Source organism: Microcaecilia unicolor, chromosome 5 (genome assembly GCF_901765095.1).
Source record: "Microcaecilia unicolor chromosome 5, aMicUni1.1, whole genome shotgun sequence".
NCBI lineage: Eukaryota > Metazoa > Chordata > Amphibia > Gymnophiona > Siphonopidae > Microcaecilia > Microcaecilia unicolor.
This window is the reverse complement of record NC_044035.1, coordinates 218,897,998-218,922,797: the sequence shown is the minus strand read 5'-3', so window position 1 is coordinate 218,922,797 and position 24,800 is coordinate 218,897,998. Positions and strand designations below refer to the sequence as shown.

Genomic DNA, 24,800 nt, shown 5'->3' with positions numbered 1-24,800 from the left:
ATAGAAATGCTAAATAGTAGTAGTAGTAGTAGTAGTATTCTAAACTGGTACAAACACAAAAAAAAAAGTCTACCCGGAGCCGCTGTTTAGAACAGGGCTTGACAAATCCTGAATGCCAGGTCACCATGGGACTAGATACCTTCTCATGGTACTTGGGATTTTTGTACCGCAGTTTTATTCCTGCCACTTCTGCTCCAAGAGCAGGAGCTATCCTCTCCTCTGCACCATACATCTATCAATGAGTGTGAGCAGCACAGCACAGGAAATTCTGCCTCTGGTCTCAGAGTTTCACAATACTAGTGTGAGTGTTTCTATACTATGCAGCTCATACTTGCTGTGAACCAAGCAATATGTAGGACAGAAACTCCTACTGGTGGCAGCAGCTGCCTTTTAGCATACTCCTAAGGTGAGGGACAAAGGTGGGAGGGGGGAGGTGGAGGGAGTACTTCAGTAGAGGGGGCCAGGAGGAATGTCTGGCTGTATCAGGCAGTGGCTGGGATGAATAACTGGCTAGTTCAGGGGTAGGCAACTCCGCCGCAGGCAGGTCAGGTTTTCAGGATATCCACAATGAATATGCAGAAGATAGATTTGCAAGCACTGCCTCCATGGTATGCAAATCTGTCTTATGCATATTCATTGTGGATATCCTGAAAACCTGACCTGCCTGCGGCTCTCGAGGACCAGAGTTGCCTACCCGTGGGCTGCTTGTGAGTGATTGGCAGCCTAGGTGGAGGTATAGCTGCCTAGATGGATAATTGGAGGGTGGCTGGCTTTCTGGTTGAAAAATTCTAGCTGGGGAAGGGCAGGTGGTGGGGGGGGGGGGGGGGGGGAAGGTGGCTGTCTAGATAGGAGTTGATTGGTGGAAGAGGTTGTGCTGCTTTGAACAGCAGAGACTGGTGGGAAAGAGAAGAATTTAGAGGGGAGACTAGGTGCAAAGGTGGGGAATTAAAGACAAAAAGAAATTGGGCTACAGCAGTGGTGTATTAAGGGACTACTTTATTGAGCCTTCTTTTCCCTTAGATATGTTTGGGATCAATGCAAAAAGGCTTACTGTAGAGCTGCACACTGCTTCTACTGCGAGCTGAAAAGTGTGCCATGCATAAAGCTAATGACATGCAAATTTTATGTTCACAAAACATGAGCAGTAATCAAGAAATGCCTGCTGGATGCATGCACAGAATGATAGCTGCATATATGCTGGCATTTTCATTTTTGTTCTGACATGTGCACAGTTTTACTGTTAACGCCCAGGTGTTTTAAAGTTGCAGATGCTATTCTGGCTGAAAATAAAAATGAGAAACAAGGCATTTAAATTGCAAAAAGGCATGAAATCTCTTGAGCAACCCTTCTATTCTGTCCTAGACCTTAAAAAAAAATGTTCATGTTATACGTGCATCCAAAAGCAACAGCTTCCTTCTGTACCTTGCTGTAGAATATTCCTATATATTTTAATGCAGTGTGTGGTCATGTCTTCTGCGCAAGTTAACACTGTGCTCAATCCTGGTCTGCATTGCTTGACTATTAACATGCACACACAGCCCACAGTAACCACTGCAGTTAGGCTTCCAGTAGCTTTCTGTATCGGCTTTAGAATTAGAAAACACCTTTTACAAATCAGGACCTACAGGAACTGTAGAAGCTTCCATCTCTTTCCCCCTTCTAGCTCCCCCCTGCTATGCACTTTGACTTTTGTGGAGATAGTAGAAGTTGAGGGGAGGGTGTGAAAACTGCTGGCTCCTACATTCAAAGAAAATGTGTTGGTCTGTTTTGTTGAGAAATTATCTCTCAGAACACAGCAAATTTGGTCTTAGCATTGTGGCTGCATTGGTTCCTGTTTGTAACTAAAGTAGCTTTTAGGATTACCCACTAGTTTGAGTGTGTGTGTGTGTGGGGGGGGGGGGGGGGGTGTCAAGTTTTGTTTTGTTTTTTTATTTTGTGATTCCTGTCTTACTCTTGGATTGTTTGTGTTTTTGTAGAATAGAATAATAGCATAATCCTTGCATGTAAATCCTTTGCTTCTGGTTCATTGAGAATCCTTAATTGTGCTCTAGAAACATTAATCAGTGTGTAGTGCAAATTAATTTAGTGTGCTTTTCTTTCTTAGAGTATTTGTGAAGATGAAGGATTAAAGAAAATATCTACTATCTTTCAGGAGCACTTGACCCCTTTACAGGGTAAGAAACAATAACTGCTGTCTCTTAACTACATTTTCATTCTCCTTGAAGTCATTGCGCTTTCTGTTCCCTCTTTGATGCTGGGAGCTTTTTTCCCCTCCTGTGGGATTAAAGGCTTTTTGTTTTTCTTTTCATTTTTGTACTGTTGAAGAGTTCTTTATTCTCGCTTACGATGCCTGAGGTAACACTGTGGTGCTAAAGTAACAATGAGGCTGGGCAGAGGGGTTTAGTGCTGATGTGGCACTGGGCAATGACAGGGGGCATTGGGACTGAGATAACAGGAAAAGTGGAGGATTTATTTTTATTTTAGAAATGTATAAACTGCAGTATCTTACAATTCTAGGCAGCTGTAATAAACATGCATTGTCAGATAAAACAAACTCCACATCAAAAGCACTTAAACACCAAAAACTGAATCATACATAGCAACTAATTATAATAGCTGCAAAAATCTATACAGCAAAGTGTGCTTATTACAATAGCATGACCTTTATAGAAGGATAAGCAAAGCCTTTCACAGCAAAAATTAGACATCAGCAAAAGTTTGTGCATACAAATGTGCCTTCAGACATTTTTTAATTGTATTATAGAATTGATCTTACGTAGATCCAATGAAAGAGTATTCCAAAGAGTTGCACCTTTTCACTACTGCCTTTGGCTCCTAACCACTACTCATTTGCCCTCCTCCTCTTTACCCATTAATTCCCTTGCCCGTTCTATGTCTTGTCTATCTGTTCTACCTAGATTGTAAGCTCTTTGAGCAGGGACTGTCTCTGTATGTCAAGTGTTCAGCGCTGCATGCGTCTGGTAGCGCTATACAAATGCTATTAGTAGTAGTAGTAGCACTCTCCACATAAAGAATTGAAGATTTGAGTCATTCAACTTCTTTTGTGAGAAGACGGGATATCAAGCAGTAATTTATCGGCAGATTTTAAGTCTTGTAGCGGTCCCTAAATTCTTAAGGAATTAGCTATTGCTAAGGGGTGCAGCGTCATTCAAAGCTTTATGAATTAAAGTCTTAAATTTCAGAGTGTAGATAGCTAGTGTAGTTCTTTCAAAACTGGAGATACATGAGTAAACTGGGACACATTAGCTAAAAGATGGGGTGCTGCATTTTGAGCTACTTGCAGGGCACATAGTTTGTATCCTGGTAAACCTATGTGCAATGAATTGCAATAATCAAGTAATGGACTAATTAAACATTGCACCACCATTCTAAAAAAACACCTTCTGAATGTTAGTACCTAGATGATACAAGGGGAAGGTAAGAATGTTGTGGGATCTCCTTGTTGACACTGGTGAAAGAACAGAATGCCTAAAATCATTTTTCCCCCCCTCAGAGCATCTCAGTGGAGAAAGTTTCTACAATGATCTTTACAAGAGCACCTATGATAATATGGCCACTTACTTGAGTAAGAAGAAAGAAAGACAAGAGCAGCTGAAGCAGCGCAAGAGAAAGCATCTCGGGGTAGATGAGCAAAGTAAAATACTGAGAACAGAAAGATCTTCATCATGTCTATAATCGGATTATTACAGAGAGGATCAAGAATAAACAGACTCTACAGCTAACCAAACCCTCTTTTGTGTGCTTCTTCCAAAAAGCCATAGTAGAGGTTTATGATAGTAAATTAGCTCTATGAGCTACATACACAGGCAATATGGTATGTCCCTACAGATTTCTCATGGGCACAGCTTGCAGCCTTGGAGATGGGAAAAGGTCATCAAAGAAATCGGTGAGATACTTGTCATGAAAGAGAGCTGTTAACTTTCTTGTACAGGCTATGTTCCATTGGAATGAGAAAATTTATAAGCAAAATATGTATCTGATTTAAAGTGTTTCGTACACCTTGTTAGTATTTACCTTCTATTAGGAACTAAAGAGAATTGAACAGTGATTGATCTATTTAACATCATATGCCTAAATAAAAATGTTGCAGTGCAGGACTCGTTCCTTATTACAGCCACTGTTCCCTGTAACGACTGAACTGTTATGAATGGCATTAGCCTCTCAGGACTTCTTACAGATACAAACACAGATGTGCACACAAGGAGGTTGGAAAGAATTCCATGAGCCAGGCTCTTCATTCTTTCTCTACTTTCTCTTCATTCATCCAGCTACTGGATGTTTAGAGCAGCTTAGAGGAAAAGGTAAGGGTAATACATTTGATATAGTGCCTTTCTGTAGTACAACCAACATGGTATACATATTATATATATATAGGTGCTGTTTTAATATAGGGTTCAGAGACCTCAAATCTGACTCCATCTCTAAATAGCACTAGTACTGGGGTAATCAAGAAGTTGTGAGGTTCTAAAAGGAATTGCCACTGAGAGAGACGTTAGTCCGCCTCTCAGCACTGGCAAGGAAAAGATACCAGCCTTATGACAAACTGGATTTAGGCCACAGGTTATACAGGTTATACAATGCAGTGAGAGATAGCCTGATACAGCAAAAGCATTTATACTTACAGCCTTCCATCATTAAGTGAAGCCCACAGATCATCATTTGGGATGAGGAGTTTATTTGCCAAGATACAAGTCAAATCAGTGATTGACAACAGGCACGTACAATCAATTAATTACAGGAATATAATAATCCAGTTGCAAACAGGTGTTAATTAGTTCCTAATCTTTTATCATTTCTTTTACCAATTAAAGGTTTTACAAGGGAAAGCAATTAAGTAATTTGTCAATTCTGCTGGTCACATTGGTTTCCCTTGGCGAGAGAGAGTGGCAACCCTTCTCTCTAGCTTAAACCAGGAAATACCCTGATTTTTATAGGTGCCCTCAGGATATGGATAATATGACAGTAGATATACCTGATTGGATCTATGCTAATGTCATGGTTACCACTGATTGGCTCATACTAATGAGTAGCTTTTATCTTGCTAACATGGTTTTGTCTTTAGCTCGCTTGACCACAAATCTTAAGCAAGACCCTGCATCCAGCTACACCTTTCCTTTCTCACACCATGGCTGATCACAATGTCACTCTGTCCTTTGGACCCCCACCCTTGTGTTTCCTGTTGTTCTCTGCAGTGCTCCAACACTGGGAGTTCAAGCAAGAGCCACACAGGCCTGTAAGTTTTTCCCTCATTTTAGAGCCTGAACCAAAGTCTAGGCAGGGGACCAAGGCTCATAGCTGTAGCATTTTTATACATCTCCCCCCTTTGAAGGCCTTTAGGAAAGGGCTTCAACACTATAGTGCTTTCTCTGTTCCTAGTGGGCTAGCAGTCTAAGTTTTGTACCTGAGGCAATGGAGGGTTAAGTGACTTTGAGGCAGCCTGGACAGAGAAATCATATTTGTTAATTCTGTTTAATTTTGGTTCAGTCCTGGAAAGTGGTAGAATGCCATCTGGGTTTAATTACTCAGAAGTCTAGCTTTTGCTAGACTAGAGGTTAGAAAGGTCAGCGAGAAATGAAACTTTCTTTGTCCCTTTTTGAGTGATGGATTGTTCATAGATATTATTTACCACATCTGGATGCCATTCTGAGCAAGGCATACTGGACAGTTTTGCAGGCAGTTTAAAAGATTAGACTGAACGCTGTTTAGAAGGAGATAGAGTAGATTTAAATAATTCTAGATGATTTAGATTTTGTCTTATAAGGAATTCTGATTTCTGCTTATTTTAAAATATGTTTTATTCTGTTTAATAAGTTCTATTTCTATGTAGAATATCTTTTCAATTCAGTGTTACATCTTTGTCTGACTTTTCAAGTGAGATTTGTCTGCAGTTTAAGAGGTCATCATCTGGTTTGAATTATCCACAGTCCTAGCTAGTTCTGTGTATGAAGCTAATAGGTGAAAGAGGTCAGGGAAAGTCAAGTCTTCTCCTTGATGGATTATAGCTAAGTGTAGGACTGGTCTTCTGAAAGTAATAACAAACCATGTCTGTGTGCCATTAAGCAAGACTGGCCCCTTGGCCCCTTGACCCCTTAATGAATGCCAGAGTCCAGTTAGCAGTTAGTATGAAGCTATAACTGGGAATCTGAGAATTTAATAATAATAAAATGCAGGAGATAGGTGCCACATTGTCTAGTTTGAGAGGCCCCAGGTCATAGGTCAGTTTAGGAAATATCTCAAACCTATGTAACTGATATTTTTGAGTAAATGTGTAGAGATAATTAGTTCAAGACAGGGTAATCCGTCTATTCTTTACCATCTGGTGAGAAAGGGGGGCTAGAAGGGTTTAGGACCCTATATAAATGGGAACAGAAGCAACTTACGTTAGAAGAGAAGGAGCTGAGACGAGAGAGACAACAGACAGGAGAAGACAGGAGACACAGAGAGAGCTCAGAAGAAGAGACACAGAAGGACAGGACACAGAGAGAGCTAGAGCTGATGTCCTACTTTGTTTGCTGGCAAATAAAGAAGACTTTTCTCTCATTCTGGTGTGTGGTGTTTGACTCCTGAAGTACCACAGATTCTGCTAACAATAGTGGTAATTCCTGCAACAACTTAACCAGGGTCACAAGGAGACAGAGAGAGAACATTGCTTCCCCTGTGTGAGCACTATTCTGTAAAAAAAAGGAAAAAAAAGCGATAGGGGCAATTTTGAACACAGCAGGGAAGAACGCCTTCACTGTCTACCAGCTGCCTCCCTCAGTACCTCTACTGGTGGTATTATGCACACTGAATACATTCCAGAGAATTATTTACCAAAAAATCAAAATAATGCATGCCAAAATAATACAACACATTAAACAGAACAGTATTTGCAGTATCCTGAAAATACATGCAGGTACTTTAACACTTGGCTCCCAGTCAGCCCTAGTTTCCCAGTCTAGCATCTTCCTGTCGGCCATGTGAACAGCACTGTGACAGAAATTTAGAGGTTACTGGCAACCATAAAATGCTTTACTTATCAATGTTTTTGGTAGGTTACCAAATGGCCACCAGGCTTCAGCTCTGCTAGCCTTTAGTTTACTGAGTTACCAAACATGTTTGGAATATGTATTTCCATTTCATCAAGCAGATCAATCCATAGACTGGTGGGTTGTGTCCATCTACCAGCAGGTGGAGATAGAGAGCAATCCTTTGCCTCCCTATATGTGGTCATGTGCTGCCGGAAACTCCTCAGTATGTTCTCTATCTCAGCAGGTGTGTGGTCTGGCTAGGTCTCCAAGCCTAATTGTTTAGGTTTCGTTGAGTACCTGGGGTTGAGCGCTCTTCGTGAGCAAGTGCAAACCTGGTGGTGCCAGGTCCCTCCTTTTCTCCCCCCTCCCGCTGGCTCCGTTTAAAAAAAAAAAAAAAAATTTTTTTTTAAACATTCAAAAAGGACGTCCATTTGCAGCTGCTCACTGGAACAAGTCGTCGCAGCTCGGAGCAAGAAGCAGGCAATTTTTACCTTTTACTAGTGGGCAGGGGGTTCCCCGAACGGTCTCCATGTGGCTATGGCCTCGGATGGCAAGGGCATGAAAAGATGCTCCCCGGAACGCGTTTGCGCGCCTAGCGGGGAAGCGGGGGGCTCAAAGGTAGAGTCGCCTTTTTTAGGCGCCCTTTCGAAGCCGGGAGAGTTCACCGTTTTTTTCTCCGGCACGGCGGCCTTTCCCGCCTTAGGCGCCCATCCCCCGCTGGCCGCCCTCCCGGTCTTGACTGGCCACGCGGCTCGGTCGGCTTCTTCTTGGGCCGCCCTCAGATGGGAGACGTTAACAGCTTGGTCGCCCTTGAATCGGGTTACAGTAAGAAGTCGGCGAAATTAAAACGCCCTTCTTCCCGCGCGGCTCCTCGGAGTTTCGCGCCGGACGCCATTTTGGACGCGCATCGCGCCTCTTCTCCGATCTTGGAATCGCAGGTTGAGAGCGCCTCTAGGGCCGCGGCGCAAGCTGCAGAAATGCACAGGCTAGGGGGTTTCTCCCCTGAGTTCATTTTGCTGCTGCATCAGGCCTTTCTTATGCAGAACGCTGCCCCCCACTCCCTTGTCTGATAAGAGTGAGGAGGCCTCTGTGCTCAAACGCCCTCGGGTGGATTTTCAGCCACTAGGGGACTCAGTCTCCTTGGATGTGGATGACGGCAGCGTGTCTGAGTTCTCCCAGAGATCCTTTGCGGACTCTATGGAAGAGACTGACCCTCGGATGGAGCGGATGACCCCTCCGCAGTGCGCCTTTTTCGCTCGGAGGATTTGCCTAACCTGCTAGGGCAGGCCTTGAGCATTTTGAAGATTGCCTCTCCGGAGGAAGGCCCGCTGTCAGCCTTGGCTGGCTCCGCCATTATGCTGGGAACGAAGCGCCCACCTAGAACCTTCCACGTGCATGAAGCTATGCAGGCCTTAATTTCGGCGCAATGGGATGCCCCGGAAGCAAGCCTGAAAGTAGCCAGGGCTATGTCCCGTCTGTACCCCCTGCCAGAGGGGGAACGGGAAACCTTTATCTGGCCCATGGTAGATTCCTTAATCACTGCTGTGACTAAGAAAACGGCACTACTGGTGGAAGGTGGCACTGCCCTGAAAGACGCTCAGGACAGGAGCATGGAGGCGGCCTTAAAGTCGTCCTTTGAGGCGGCCGCCCTGAGTCTGCAAGCCTCGGTTTGCGGCTCCTATGTGGCCAGGGCGTGCCTGACTGTTTTGCAGCGGGCTTCCCCCTCAGATCCTTCCTGGAGGGCGGAATGGCCGAACCTGGAGTCTGGCTTGGCCTACTTGGCAGACTTACTGTATGATGTTTTGAGAGCCTCGGCCAAAGGTATGGCCCAGACGGTCTCTGCGCGGCAGTGGCTCTGGCTTAAGCATTGGTCGGCTGACCATGCCTCTAAATCTCGCCTAGCCAAGTTGCCTTTTAAAGGCAAGCTGCTCTTTGGGGACGAGCTGGACAAGATCGTGACAGAGCTCAGCACGTCCAAGGGCAAGAGGTTGCCGGAGGTCAGGACTCGGGCCAGCAGTGCTCGCCCTGGTTCCTCCAAGGGCCGGTTCCAGGAAGCCCGTCGGTACCGCCCCAGCAAGTCGGGCTCCTCTGCCTCCGCTTCCTTCAAACGGAACTTCTCCCCCAAGCAGTATTCCTTTCGCAGGGACCGCCGACCCGGAGGTTCGTCCTCTGGCCCTCCCCCAGGGTCGCTTACCCAATGACGGGGACCTGGTCCATGGCACAGTGCAGATAGGAGGAAGGTTGTCCTCATTCCTGGGCGAGTGGACCAGGGTAACTTCAGATGCTTGGGTTCTGGAAGTCATCAGAGACGGCTACAAGCTGGAGTTCTGCCGGCCCTTGAGAGACGGGTTTGTAAACTCTCCCTGCAAGTCCCAGGTCAAGGCAGCTGCCGTACAGCAAACTTTGAACAATCTGATCTGCCTGGGCGCAGTGGTTCCGGTGCCAGTAGATCAACTTGGCAAGGGGCGTTACTCCATTTACTTTGTGGTGCCAAAGAAAGAAGGCTCTGTTCAACCTATTCTCGACCTCAAGGGAGTCAATTCGGCCTTGAAGGTGACTATCCGCTCCGTAATAGCTGCGGTGAAGAAAGGGGAATGCCTGGCATCCTTGGACATCAAGGAAGCTTACTTACATATTCCCATCTGGCCTCCTCATCAGCACTTCCTGCGCTTTGCAGTCCTGGGCTGACACTTCCAGTTCAGAGCCCTCCCTTTCGGGTTGGCCACTGCCCCGCGGACCTTCTCCAAAGTGATGGTGGTCATTGCGGCTTATCTCCGCAAGGAAGGAGTACAAGTCCATCCCTATATGGACGACTGGTTGATCCGAGCCCCCTCTTTTGCAGAGTGTGGGAAGGCTACGGACAGGGGGATTGCCCTTCTGAGCTCCCTGGGATGGGTCATCAACTGGGAGAAAAGTCAGCTGGGCCCGACTCAGTCCCTGGAGTACTTGGGAGTTCGATTCGACACCCTAGCGGGCAGAGTGTTCCTGCCAGACAACTGGAGCGCCAAGCTTCGGGCCCAGGTGGACCAGTTCCTATCAGCCTCCACTCTTCGAGCTTGGGACTATGTGCAGATCCTGGGCTCCATGACAGCCACGATGGAAGTAGTGCCCTGGGCCAGGGCCCATATGAGACCCCTACAGCACTCCCTGCTGCGGCGGTGGACTCCAGTCTTGGAGGATTACGCTGTACGCCTTCCTTTGGATCCAACGGTGCGCAAGGTGCTGGATTGGTGGCTGAGGCCAGACAAACTGTCCGCAGGAATGCCCCTCACAATCCCGGAGTGGGTGGTCGTCACGACGGACGCCTGCTTGACGGGCTGGGGAGCCCACTGCCTGGGGAGGACAGCGCAGGGCCTCTGGTCGCCTGCAGAGGCAAAACAGACTATCAACCTCCTGGAACTCCGAGCCATTCGGTTGGCGCTTCGGGAGTTTCTCCCGGTCCTGGTGCTGAGGCCAGTACGGGTCCTGTCCGACAGTGCCACGGCAGTGGCATATGTCAATCGCCAGGGAGGTACCAGGAGCGCTCCTCTAGCCAAGGAGGCCATGAAGCTATGCCTGTGGGCGGAAGCGAATCTGGAACAGCTGTCGGCGGCCCACATTGCGGAAGTCATGAATGTCAAGGTGGACTTTCTGAGTCGCCATACTCTGGATCCAGGAGAGTGGCAGCTGTCGGCTCGGGCGTTCTTGGACATCACGAGGCGCTGGGGCCCGCCGAGCCTGGATCTGATGGCGTCCTCGGCCAACTGTCAAGTGCCGCGGTTCTTCAGCAGAGGACAGGACCCTCGATCTCTGGGAGTCGATGCTCTTCTCCAGCAGTGGCCAACACAGGAGCTCCTCTACGTGTTCCCATGATGGCCAGAGTGCTAGGCCGGGTGGCAAAGCATCCGGGCCGGGTAATCCTGGTGGGTCCGGATTGGCCCAGACGTCCCTGGTATGCGGACTTAATCAGGCTTGCAGTGGACAGCCCTCTGAGGCTGCCAGCGGAGCAGGGTCCCATGGTGATGGAGGAGCCCTCCCCATTTGGTCTTACGGCCTGGCTCTTGAGCGGAAGCAGCTGAGGAAGAAGGGCTTCTCAGACAAGGTCATCGCCACTATGCTGAGAGCGAGGAAGCGCTCTACTTCTACTACTTACGCCAGGATTTGGCGTACCTTTACATCGTGGTGCAAGGCAGGCTCGCTATCGCCCTCCACTGCTCCAATATCGGCGGTGTTGGCGTTCCTGCAAGAGGGTCTGGAGAAGGGCCTGTCACTCAGTTCCCTGAAAGTCCAAGTGGCGGCTTTAGCTTGCTTCAGGAGCCGCCTGAAGGGCGCTTCCCTGGCGTCACAGCCAGATGTGGTGCGCTTTCTCAAAGGAGTTAATCACCTGCACCCCCCTCTGCACTCGACAGTGCCTACATGGAATCTCAATCTGGTGCTTCGGGCCTTGCAGAAGCCGCCCTTTGAGCCCTTGTCGAGGGCATCGCTGAAGGACCTGACGTTGAAAGCGTTGTTTTTGGTAGCCATCACGTCAGGCAGAAGAGTCTCTGAGATACAGGCACTCTCGGGTTGAGAGCCGTTCCTGCGGTTCACTGAGGCAGGAGTGTCGATTCGCCTAGTGCCTTCCTTTCTGCCCAAGATTTTCTCGCTTCCATGTGAATCAGCAGCTCTGTTTACCCTCCTTTCACAGGGAGGATTACCCAGAGGAGTACCCTGCTTTCAAATGTCTGGATGTGAGACGAGTCATCATCAGATACTTGGAAGTGACCAATGACTTCCGGAAGTCGGATCACCTGTTCATGCTGTTCGCAGGCCCTCGTAAGGGTCTGCAGGCATCTAAACCTACCGTGGCACGGTGGGTCAAAGAGACGATTGCAGCAGCTTATGTGGCTGTGGGGAAGATTCCGCCTATGCAGCTGAAGGCCCACTCTACTAGAGCACAAGCGGCATCAATGGCGGAGACCAGATCCGTCTCCTTGGAAGAGATTTGTAAAGCGGCAGCTTGGGCGTGGCTCATACCTTCTAAGCGGCATTACCGCTTGGATGTGGCTGCTCGGGCCGAGGCCCGGTTTGGAGCTTCCGTGTTGCGTTCAGGGATTTCCGTGTCCTGCCCTGGGGCAGTACTGCTTCGGTACATCCCACCAGTCTATGGATTGATCTGCTTGATGAAATGGAAGGTAAAATTATGTATCATACCTGATAATTTTCTTTCCATTAATCATAGCAGATCAATCCATAGTCCCCCCCCCCCCCCCCCAAAGATATCTGTATTGTTTGTTATTCTGGTTATAGTTCAGGTTCCAGTGTATTCTTCAGTTCCTGTTCAGGAGAACTTTGTGTTCAAGTTCTTTGAATTGGATTTTCCTCGAGTTGAAACGATTGTGTTACAGTGAGCTGCTGCATTCCTCTCCCCCCATTTCGGCGGTGGCTGGATTGGTAACTAAATTATGCCGGCGCTCCCTCCCGCTTCGACGGTGTTTGGGGTAAGCCAGCTCCTCCCGCTGTTGCGGTAGCAGGATCCCCCCGCATCGGCGGGTGTGGTGTCCCTCCCCCGCTCCGCGGGGATGAGCTGGACAGATTCCCCTCCCCCGCTTCGGTGGTGGTGAGCTGGGCAGAGTGTCCCTTTGTGGGTGTAATTCTCTAAGTGCTGTCCTGCGGATGGAGCTTTGATATCGACATACTGAGGAGTTTCCAGCAGCACATGCCCACATATAGGGAGGTAGAAGATTGCTCTCTATCTCCACCTGCTGGTAGATGGACACAACCCACCAGTCTATGGATTGATCTGCTATGATTAATTTTACCTTGGTTAGAGCTGCAGATTGAAAGCCAAGGTTCAAATCTTATTTCCAGTCCTTGAGATTTTGGACAAGCCACTTAAAATTCCACTGCCTCAGGTACAAATCTTAAATTGTAAGCTCTCTAAGGACAGGAAAATACGTATTGTACCTGAATGTAACTTGCCTTCAGCTACTGCTGAGAGAGATAAACTAAATCCCAAACTCTAGTACCAGGCATACTATAAAGTAATACAAAACACCACAAATGTCATTCTGGACCTACAGAGCAATTCTCTCTTACCATGATAGCAGTAACTTCCACAAGTCACATAACAAGGTCCTGCGTAGGAAAAGGCAACACCATAAACACTGCAGTGGGTACTAGAACATCAATACACCTACTGGGAAAACTAAACAAGACAGATTAGTACAGATTGATCCTACACAGTCAGTGCTAACAGAAAACCTAGTCTCTTTCACACATGCAGAACACAGACCCTCACCCAATGTAGAATAACTAGTCACAAAATAAAAACAGAAATATGTAGACTGTGCAGAAGCCAGGCTCTACATACTTTACAAAATCAGAGAGAAACAGTGATACATGTCTTCCTGTATTGTGCAAAATATAACGATAGCAGAAACAACTTAAAAACTAACATGTTCCATTCACTTCATTACAAATTAATAAATACAAAAAGAAAAATGGAAAATAAGATGATACCATTTTAATATATTTTTCAACTACCTTTCATAAGTCAAAACCTCCCTCTTCAGGTCAGAACCAGTATACTGTTGTTATGGTGTCCTGACCTGAGGAGAGAGGTTTTGGTCTAAAGCTAGTCAAAAATGTATTGCCTTATTTCCATTTTTATTTGCATGTATTATCCTTTATTTATTATCCTTTATTAACACAGTTCCACACTACTTTATCCTAAACTCAAAATAAAAACTTTTGGTTTTGCCTTTGACATCTGACCGTTTGCTTTTTCTCCAGTCTCTTGTTTCTGCCTTTTTCTGTCTTCTCTCAATTCTCTTGCCAGGGTTTCCTGTCCATTTGTCATTTTCTCTCTCTTCCTTTCGCTTGAATTTATTTATTTTTCTGCCTCTTTCTAGATTTATTTCATTCTTAATATCTAGTCTTCAATTTCCCTCTTTGTACTATGTCTGTTTATAGCTTTCCATCTCCTTCTCTCACCCAGGCTGTCCTGTTCCTCAGTCTTTCACAAAGTGATATTTTTTTTAATCCATCTAGCATCGCCCCTCTCTCTTTTTCCACCTAGCATCTCCCTTCTCTCTCCACCCCTCCTCTCCATCTGGTGTCTTTTCTTTCCCCTCCTATGTTCACCCTCAACCCCCCTCCCCCCATTACTCCCTAGCCTCTACAGTGCGAAACAGCATAAATCAAGTCGCAGGGCCTCAAACTGTACATGCAGCTGCTATCTCTGCCCTGGAGTGCATGGAGACTTGCAGACTAACCCCATGATGGCTGTGTTTTGTTACTGTTAGTGCTGGTCTGGAGAAGCAGCAGCAATGGCAGGGGTGGCAGTAATAGGGAGGTGAGAAGGTCCTGATGAGTTTGCTACACCGCAGTTTAAAAAAAAAAAAAGGGGGTAGGGAGTCATGTAGAGGGAACAGTGATTACAGCCAGGGCCGGTCTTAGGCAGAGGTGACCGAGGCAGCCGCATAGGGCCCCGCGCGGCGCGCCTCAGCTCTGCCTCGCCGCCGGACTGCCGCGGCTCGCCCGCCCTCCCTCCACCCATGTCAAATGACGGGACTCTCCGCGTTCCCCTGCTTCCCCTCCCTCCAGGCACCTGAGCCCCCCTCCCGTCCGAGCCCCCCCTCCCCGACCCGCCAAATGACCCTCTTCTGCCACCCGACCCGGCCAGCACCTCACCTGACCCAACATTTAAAAAAAAATCTTCAAGCGGCGATGCCTGCGTCTGACTAGAAGAAGAAAAACCGCTTCGCGGTTCGTCCATTGGCCGGCCTCAGGGTTGCCAGGTGGAAAATTTTTTTCCCACCCAAACCAGCCTAAATCCAGCCCAAAACCCACCCAAACTCAAACCCTGCCCCTGACACCCCCACCCCCGCTGTCATCGGCCCCGCCTCCCCCGTCATTGGCCCCGCCCAAAACATCACTAACCCCGCCCTCCGCGGCCGAAAAAACCGCCAAAAAACTGCCCAAAACACAAAAAAGAAGCCCAAAAAACCGCAACCCGCCGCGGGCAAAAATTTCCCGTGGCAGGTCTTCCCTCATGTCCCACCCTTGCGGAAGTTACATCAGAGGGCGGGACATGAAGGAAGGCCGGCCAATGGACGAGGACGAACCGCGAAGCGTTTTTTCTTCTTCTAGTCAGACGCAGGCATCGCCGCTTGAAGATTTTTTTTTTAAATGTTGGGTCAGGTGAGGTGCCGGCCGGGTCGGGTGGCAGAAGAGGGTCGTTTGGCGGGGAGGGAGGGGGGCTCAGGTGCCTGGAGGGGGAGCAGGGACACGAGTCTCGTGCTGGACAAGGGTGGAGGGCATGGAGGACGGGGGGGGGGGTTACTGGACATGGGTAGATGGCAGGGGAGGGGGGGTTGGACATAGGTGGATGGCAGTTGGCAGGGGGGACAGGAGGGTCGCTGGACATGGGTGGATGGCAGGGGCAGGGCCGGTCTTAGGCAGAGGCGGCCGCATAGGGCCCCGCGCCTAAGGGGGCCCCACGCGGCGCGCCTCAGCTCTGCCTCGCCGCCGGACTGCTGCTGCTCGCCCGCCCTCCACCCATGTCAAACGACGGGACTCTCCGCGTTCCCCTGCTTCCCCTCCCTCCAGGCACCTGAGCCCCCCTCCCGTCCGAGCCCCCCCTCCCCGACCTGCCAAACGACCCTCTTCTGCCACCCGACCCGGCCGGCACCTCACCTGACCCAACATTTTTAAAAAAATCTTCAAGCGGCGATGCCTGCGTCTGACTAGAAGAAAAACCGCTTCGCGGTTCGTCCATTGGCCGGCCTTCCCTCATGTCCCACCCTTGCAGAAGTTACATCAGAGGGCGAGACATGAGGGAAGGCCAGCCAATGGACGAGGACGAACCGCGAAGCGGTTTTTCTTCTTCTAGTCAGACGCAGGCATCGCCGCTTGAAGATTTTTTTTTAAATGTTGGGTCAGGTGAGGTGCCGGCCGGGTCGGGTGGCAGAAGAGGGTCGTTTGGCGGGGAGGGAGGGGGGCTCAGGTGCCTGGAGGGGGAGCAGGGAAACGAGTCTCGTGCTGGACAAGGGTGGAGGGCATGGGTAGATGGCAGGGGAGGGGGGGTTGGACATAGGTGGATGGCAGTTGGCAGGGGGGACAGGAGGGTCGCTGGACATGGTTGGATGGAGGGGAGGGGGTTTTTGGACATAGGTGGATGGCAGGGGCAGGCAGGGAGGACAGGAGGGTCACTGGACATGGGTGGATGGAGGGGAGGGGGGTTTTTGGACATAGGTGGATGGCAGGGGAGGGCAGGGGGGACAGGAGGGTCGCTGGACATGGGTGGATGGCAGGGGAGGGGGGTTTCTGGATATAGGTGGATGGCAGGGGGGACAGCAGGGTCACTGGACATGGGTGGATGGAGGGGAGTAGGGTTTCTGGACATGGGTAGATGGCAGGGAGGACAGGGGGGTCACTGGACGGGTGGAGGGCAGGGGAGGGGGATTTCTGAACATAGGTGGATGGCAGGGGCGGGCAGGGAGGACAGGAGGGTTGCTGGACATGGGTAGATGGCGGGGGGGGGTTGGACATAGGTGGATGGCAGTTGGCAGGGGGGACAGGAGGGTCGCTGGACATGGGTGGATGGCAGGGGCAGGGCCGGTCTTAGGCAGAGGCGGCCGCATAGGGCCCCGTGCCGCGCGCCTCAGCTCTGCTTCGCCGCCGGACTGCTGCTGCTCGCCCGCCCTCCACCCATGTCAAACTACGGGACTCTCCGCGTTCCCCTGCTTCCCCTCCCTCCAGGCACCTGAGCCCCCCTCCCGTCCGAGCCCCCCCTCCCCGACCCGCCAAACGACCCTCTTCTGCCACCCGACCCGGCCGGCACCTCACCTGACCCAACATTTAAAAAAAATTTTTCAAGCGGCGATGCCTGCGTCTGACTAGAAGAAGAAAAACCGCTTCGCGGTTCGTCCATTGGCCGGCCTTCCCTCATGTCCCACCCTTGCGGAAGTTACATCAGAGGGCGAGACATGAGGGAAGGCCGGCCAATGGACGAGGACGAACCGCGAAGCGGTTTTTCTTCTTCTAGTCAGACGCAGGCATCGCCCCTTGAAGATTTTTTTAAAAATGTTGGGTCAGGTGAGGTGCCGGCCGGGTCGGGTGGCAGAAGAGGGTCGTTTGGCGGGGAGGGAGGGGGGCTCAGGTGCCTGGAGGGGGAACAGGGAAACGAGTCTCGTGCTGGACAAGGGTGGAGGGCATGGGTAGATGGCAGGGGAGGGGGGGTTGGACATAGGTGGATGGCAGTTGGCAGGGGGTACAGGAGGGTCGCTGGACATGGGTGGATGGCAGGGGAGGGGGGTTTCTGGACATAGGTGGATGGCAGGGGGGACAGGAGGGTCACAGGACATGGTTGGATGGAGGGGAGGGGGGTTTTTGGACATAGGTGGATGGCAGGGGCGGGCAGGGAGGACAGGAGGGTCACTGGACATCGGTGGATGGCCGGGGAGGTGGGGTTTGGACATAGGTGGATGGCAGTTGGCAGGGGGGGGCAGGGGGGACAGGAGGGTCGCTGGACATGGGTGGATGGCAGGGGAGGGGGGTTTCTGGACATATGTGGATGGCAGGGGGGACAGGAGGGTCACTGGACATGGGTGCATGGAGGGGAGGGGGGTTTCTGGACATAGGTGGATGGCAGGGGTGGGCAGGGAGGACTGGAGGGTCACTGGACATGGGTGGATGGCAGGGGAGGGGGGTTTGGACATAAGTGGATGGCAGTTGGCAGGGGGGACAGGAGGGTCGCTGGACATGGGTGGATGGCAGGGGAGGGGGGTTTCTGGACATAGGTGGATGGCAGAGGGGACGGGGGGGTTGTTGGACATGGATGGCAGGGGGGACAGCAGGGTCACTGGACATGGGTGGATGGAGGGAAGGAGGGTTTCTGGACATGGGTTGATGGCAGGGAGGACAGGGGGGTCACTGGACATGGGTGGAGGGCAGGGGAGGGGGATTTCTGGACATAGGTGGATGGCAGGGGCGGGCAGGGAGGACAGGAGGGTTGCTGGACATGGGTGGATGGCAGGGGTGGGGGGTTTCTGGACATAGGTGGATGGCAAAGGGGATGGGGGGGTTGCTGGACATTAATGGATGGCAAGGGGGATAGGAGGGTTGCTGGACATTGGTGCATGGAGGAGAGAGAAGAAATGCTGGACATGGATGGAGGCGAGGGAAGAGTGAGGAAGGCAATGAGGTGAGGGAAAAGGAAGAGAGGAGAAAAAGTGCACATGGATATAGAAAATAGGCAGAAGCTGGATCCACTGGACAGTCAAGTCTGCAGAGGACCCAGCTTTTACTTACGGATGTAGGGCAAGAAATGAAGAAGAAAGGCGGAAAGTAAAGAAATAAATGGAAAGGAAGCCCTGGAAACGGAGTTAAGAGGACAGATAGCAGCACAATCGGATACTGAGCCAGCATGATCAGAAAAACGAAGTTACCAGACAACAAAGGTAGAAAAAACTATTTTATTCAGGATTTATTAATTGGAATATTTCAGTTTTTGGAAATGGTGGGGGTTCCCTAACGTTTACAAGCTGCCGTCATTTAAAGATAATTTTATGCACTGGGATACGTTGGGCATATTTTATTATTAAAAACAGTTTTGCTGGATTACATAAATTATACGACTTGGAAATTAAACAGTGTGATATGAATGATAAGAAGGGGATTCAATGAGGATTTGCACCACACCATTGCGCTTGTGACGCTAAGAACATAACTGTTCAGATGGATGTGAGAGGCAGTTAGATCTGATGAACCCCGAAAATAATTTGGAGTAAATCGTGGATGACTATAAAAATTTGTAAACCCTGCAGTGAATATATATGTTTGGGACACTAATAGGATATTGGATGGAAGTTTAGTCCCCACATTTGTTCTATCTGGTGGGCTGTAATTTGAATAGTTTTTGGAAATGTGCATCTGTGATATTTTTCAAGTAAGTTTCAATTTTTGTACTATTGCTGCATGCTGAGTCTGACTTCTTGAGGTAACTTTCCAGTTCAGTATTTTGCCTTCATGTGTTTTTCAGGTGTGATCAAGGAAGGTACAGTATTCTGCTAGCATATAGTTTGCAGCCCTTTTTGTTTGTTTTTTTTTCACTAGGTTGTGCACTGGTGTTTTAGAGCCCGGTGTAATTACAGTTGCCTTTCCACGCCACGCATAAGGTTGTAGCTCGTCCTGTCCTTGGAATTAGTGCTGTTTATGGTTTGTTAAGGTTATGAGTGTGTTTTTGCACAAGTTTGTGTACAGTGTTTTGCAGTGGAGAGATAGTGTGTTGGCCTTACTAAGGTGGCACCAAACATCAGAAAGGGTGTAGAGCCTAAATCATGACACACTACCTCTAAAAGGGTGATTTGTGGCTCTACATGAGAATTGTGGTATTATGATCCCTTGCTAGCTTCATATTGTTGACGGTCTGCATTTTCCGTATGGCTGGTATATTGGTGTATAAGGTATTAATTGTGTCTATTTTATTTTTACTTATTTTTTTTCTGTGTGTTGTCAGACAATTATAGATGACAGACAGAGTCGGAGTCTTCTTGAGTCAGAGAGTTGTGGTATATATTTTAAAACAATTTTAATACCTTGGTGGTCTATATGTTTTTATATTGTACATTATATTTTACACATCACTTAATTTTATTGTATATCTTTTCATTTCATTTTTATTTTATTGCATATATGGGTTACAGAGTAATAGGGGAATTTGAAAGTACTGAATCTTTTCTTAATATTTTTCCTTTATTCTCCTTTGTTATGAGAATTGGAACTACTAATTGTAGTGGACATGAACTGAATAATTTCTGGGGAGGGGAGGTTTCATGATAGCATTGTGCTTATTATTTCAATCAGTTTTTTTGTACAAGTTTAGCTTCATTTGTCGTTATTTGAAATTTCATTATAAAATGTTCTAAAAATGGAATAATCGTATCAATGGGGCGGAGCTAGGGTGGGGCGGGGCTACAGTGGGGCGGGGCTAGGATGGGGCCCCACCAAATTGGTCTGCATAGGGCCCCGCACTTGCTAAGACCGGCCCTGATTACAGCACCCTAATTTACAACATATCTGCCATCCTTGGTTTCCACCTGATTTCCATGATAAGCTCACTTCCCTGTGTACATGTTTACAATATGTTCTTTAAAGTAGCGAGATCAACACGACACTTCCAAGACACCATGGAGGCGAGTAATAACTAAAAATACTTTATTTAAAAATATTTAAAAACTTAGAAGACTTGACATGGAGCTATGTTTCAGCGAAAAACACTTGCTTCAGGAGGAGTCTGTTGTGTAAGCCAATGAACAGAGCATCATAGGCGAGGAAGCCAAATCAAGCATTTAGAAAGGCTAATGATAGGTGAATACACCAAACATAAGCTTAAAAAGACAATAAGGACTGTGAGACAGCATTTTTTGTTAAGCACTACTGCGGTTGACTCTTCTCACAGTCCTTATTGTCTTTTTAAGCTTATGCTTGGTGCATTCACATAACATTAGCCTTTCTAAAGGCTTGATTTGGCTTCCTCGCCTATGATGCTCCAGTCGTTGGCTTACACAACAAACATACTCCTAAAGCAGGCATTTTTCACTGAAACACGGCTCTGTGTCGAGTCTTTTGAGTTTTAAAATATTTTTTAATAAAGTATTTGTAGTTATTACTCGCCTCCATGGTGTCTTGGAAATGTCGTGTTGATCTCGTTACTTTTTTTTTTTTGTTCTTTTATCTTTATCCACGTAGCGGATCTAGTTTCTCCACCTTTGTTGGTTACAATATGTTCTTTGTAAGGATTATACAAACAATTTTCAGTTCATTTTTTAATCATTTTGGAGCTCTTCTTGATTTACTGATATTTTTCAATTTGATTAATGCATTTGTGTAAATTATTTTAACACAAACTTGATTTAATGCACACTGTAATTATCAAGTCATTCACATGTGCATCTCTAATATCCTATAAGTTGTCTTACTTTCCTCCAGAATAATTTCTCCCTCCCCTCCACCCTGTGTTCAACATTTCTCCCTCTCTTGCCACCTATCCCCTCTCTATGCAGCATGTCTCCCTCCCTTCCACCTCATATGCAAGATTTCTCCCTTTCTCATCCCTCCACCCCTTTGCTGCATATCTCCTTTCTTCCCCATGCAGCATCTTCTCCCCCATACAGCATCTTACCTCTCCCCACCACCATGCAGCATCTTTCCCCACGTTCCCTCTCCCTTGCAGCATCTGTCCCCCATGTTCCCTCCTCCTTGTGCAGCATCTTTCCCCCATCTTTCCTTCCCCATGCAGCATGGCCCCCATCTTCCCTCCCCCATGCCACATCTTTTGTCTTTTCTCACCCCGTGCAGCATCTGTCCCATCTTCCCTCCCTCCGTGCATCATCTTTCCCCTACCTTTCCTCACCCCGTGCAGCATCTATCATCTCCTTCCTTTCTCTTTCCTACCCCACCCACAAATTCTCCTTGTGCTTCTATGGGTTGCCAGCTGACAGCGGCATCGATTTCTACATGCTGCCTGCCGCTCAATGATCTCCTTGCAGCCGCTAAGCGCTAACCTGGAAGCCTCTCCTCTGATGCATCTTGACTGGGCAGAAACCAGAAGCTGCAGCAGAGGAGAGGTTTCGAGGTTAGCGCTTAGCGGCTGCAAGGAGGTTGTTGAGCAGCAGGTAGCATGTGGGAATCGCTGTGAGCCTGCAACCAGTGGAAGGCAGTAGCTACTTAAGGGACGCTGCTGGGTGGGTCTGACCCCAAACTGGCTACACCCCTGCTCCTTTCATCTGCTGGATATGCCCCTCTCTATATAGCCTAGCCTAGCATCCATCTGGCTATAGCCACCCACTTGTCCTATTATTTTGCCACCTTATGATCCTCTGACACTATCACCCCAAGGTCCCTCTCCTGGTCTGTGCTAGTTGACCTCTCACCCCCTACCAAGTACAACTCTTATGGGTTTCTACACCCTGGTGCATCATTCTACACTTCTTTGCATTACATTTTAACTGCCAAACAGACCATTCTTCTTATCGCTTTAGATCACTTCTCAAGTTGTCTACTCTATTGCAAAATTTTGTGTTGTCTGCAAAAAGGCACACTTTCCCTTCTAACTCTGCCTTTTCTTCCAGGGAACAATTTACATATCCAGCCCGCGTTGCTGTTCACTTCCCCTCTTAGTTCAATGATGTAAACATTTTTAAATGGTTACATTTCACTCACAGGGCTGCTGCCAGAGCAGAATATGTCAGAATGCTCTTCTCCTCTCTCAAAAGAATTTACTTCCGTCGGAGAGCTATCCTGCTTTTTAACATCCCTTTGACCAGAGTCCTTCCTCTCCTTCTGTAGGGGAGGGGGGGAGGGCGGGGAGGTTAGGACTTGTGAACCTTTACTGAATCACAGGACTCATGCTCACTGCCAGTACTGGATGTAAATTACAGTGGAGGTCCATAACGAGGGAGGGTGGGGGGAGTACAATCTTTGATGCCATATTCTGATGATGTAACCCTATTTGAGGTCCCAACCTACAGTCTGAAATCCATTGAAGTAGAGGGTTTATGTCTAAAGTGAGATTTAGAAATATTAAGATACAGAGCCTGTGATCTCTGTTGGATAGGAGGTTGGGGGTGGGGCATAATCCTTAGGGCCCAGATCATTGTCAGCCTGCCTATATCGAAACTCAAAGCACAGGGTACAATGAAAATGGCTGGTGAAGTGAGGAATGTAGAGAATGGATATTATGGGCTTGAGGTTTGTAGTAGTTTGAAGTAGAGAATAAGTTTGGGGTGAAACAGGTCCAGGAAGAGAAAGTATAGCAAAACCATACAGTGGCACCTCTAGATATGGTACCAATGGGAGGGGGGGGGGCACTAGGTATGGGGGTCATGTCAAAGGGGCATTTCTACATATTTAAATTTCCCCCCACTTTTAAGATTAGCATTATAAATGATAGCATCCTTCAACAAATTTTTCTGTGTGGAAGTGAAGTCTGGATTATCTACAGGATTTATTTATTTATTGCATTTGTATCCCACATTTTCCCACCTCTTTGCAGGCTCAATGTGGCTTACATTACAACATGAATAATGGAAATATATAAGAAATTATACATTTAGTATTGCATAAGATTGGTCAGAATTTCAAATATAAACCCTGAAGCCCCAGTTCTATAACACAAACTCCATGTTCCCCAACAATGGTGCAATCCCCCTTACAACTCATATTATCACCTCATGAACGGCACATGTTCTTTCCACTGTCGGCCACTTTCTTTAAAGCAGCTGGGTTTTTGTTTATATGGTGACTCTACAGGATGTGAAGACATTACTCCTGAATATTTTTATTCTGGGTGACAGTGAGGCATATTTTCAAAGCACTTTGGGAGGCTAAGTTCCATAGGTTTCTATGGAACTTTGGGAGGCTAAGTGCTTTGAAAATGAGCCTCAGTGTCCCAGAGCCTGCTTTCAAACAGGCCAGACACTTTGCAAAATAACAAAACATTGCAAAAAGATACTCAATACCTATATAGGAACAGCTTACCAAACAATAACAGCCCTATGGAGACAAAAATTGAAATGGAGACCTCATGAAAGCCAGACTGTATAAGCAGTGAAAATATGCAAAATGAAAAAATAGAAGAGATGTACATTTTCCCCAAGGTAGACACATTCCAATCTCCAATTCTTTAAAAGTATTATAAAATATATTGTTTCTGTTCTACGTTTGTTGTCTAGGCACTATTCTAACTGGGTCGATCCCAGCCTGTTCCGCTTTTTGTGTTGGTCTTAAATTCGTTTCCAGGTTTGCCTTTCTATTCTTTTCTCGCCTCTTGTCCTTCTTCCCTACCTTCTCTATAGCTGCCTGGCACTGATGTTTTTGTTTCTTTTTTCACCTTTCTCTTCTCTACCTCTACATCTAATTTTTATCACTCATTCTTTCTCTCACCCTCTAGTCCTTAGTCTCCTCCTCACTTCTCATCTACCTACCGGATTTTCTCATCTCCCTCTCCAGCAATCCCATTTCCTTCCCCAGTCTGCTATTCCCCACTATCTTTCACTCACTCCCTAGTCCTCAATTTCTATCCTCTATACCAGAGGTTTTCAACCCAATCCTCGGGACACACACAGCCAGTTGGGATTATCCTAAAAACTTCAACTGGCTGGATGTGCCCTGAGGAACTGGGTTGAAAACCTCTGCTCACTCTCTCAGCTCATTTACCCTCCACTGCCGCTCATTTCCTCACCAGCCTCTCACCATTCCTCTCTCCTTCCTTTGTCTCCAGATCATTCTGTTTTTTTTACCCGCTTGTCCCCACCTATTGCATCTCCTTGGCTATATTAATCCCATTTCCACCCTCACACAACCCCTTCAGAGACCTATAGTCTTCCTCTCTCATATCCTTCCAGACATGTGGAACACAGCCCCTGTTCAAATACAGGATAAGAGACCACAAACTAAAAGTACTAATATAAACAAAAATTAAACTGAAACCCTGAGATGCCGGACTGTGCATGCAGTGCAATACCAGAGATATAGAGAGAAATGCATTTCCTCCTGTACAGTGCAAAATAATGCCAGCAGATGTAACTTCTGACATAATTCGACCACTAACTAAACTGAAAATAAAATTATCTTCCTATCTTTGTTGTCTGGTGTTTTTATTAGTCTGATCGTCTTGTTCCCAGTCTGTGGTTCTGCTTCCCTCTGTCTGTGCAGTTAACTCTGTTTCCAGGGATTCCTGTCCATTTGCCATCTCTTTTCTTCTTCATTTCCTGCCCTACATCCATCTTTAGCACAGATCTTTCA

The 24,800-nt window shown here is 47.8% G+C and overlaps 1 protein-coding gene across 3 annotated transcripts in view; it reads left to right on the top strand.

Moving 5' to 3' along the window:
• The window catches only part of WDR4 (WD repeat domain 4), a 126,904-nt gene extending 122,777 nt beyond the window's left edge, over positions 1-4,127 (top strand). For all 3 annotated transcript variants that reach the window (XM_030203787.1, XM_030203788.1, XM_030203786.1), the window contains 2 exons: positions 2,105-2,174; positions 3,515-4,127. In XM_030203787.1, the coding sequence (XP_030059647.1) occupies positions 2,105-2,174; positions 3,515-3,696 (252 nt within the window). In that variant the 3' untranslated portion in view covers positions 3,697-4,127. The remainder of the gene's footprint in view (positions 1-2,104; positions 2,175-3,514) is intronic.
• The last annotated feature ends 20,673 nt before the right edge of the window (positions 4,128-24,800 follow it).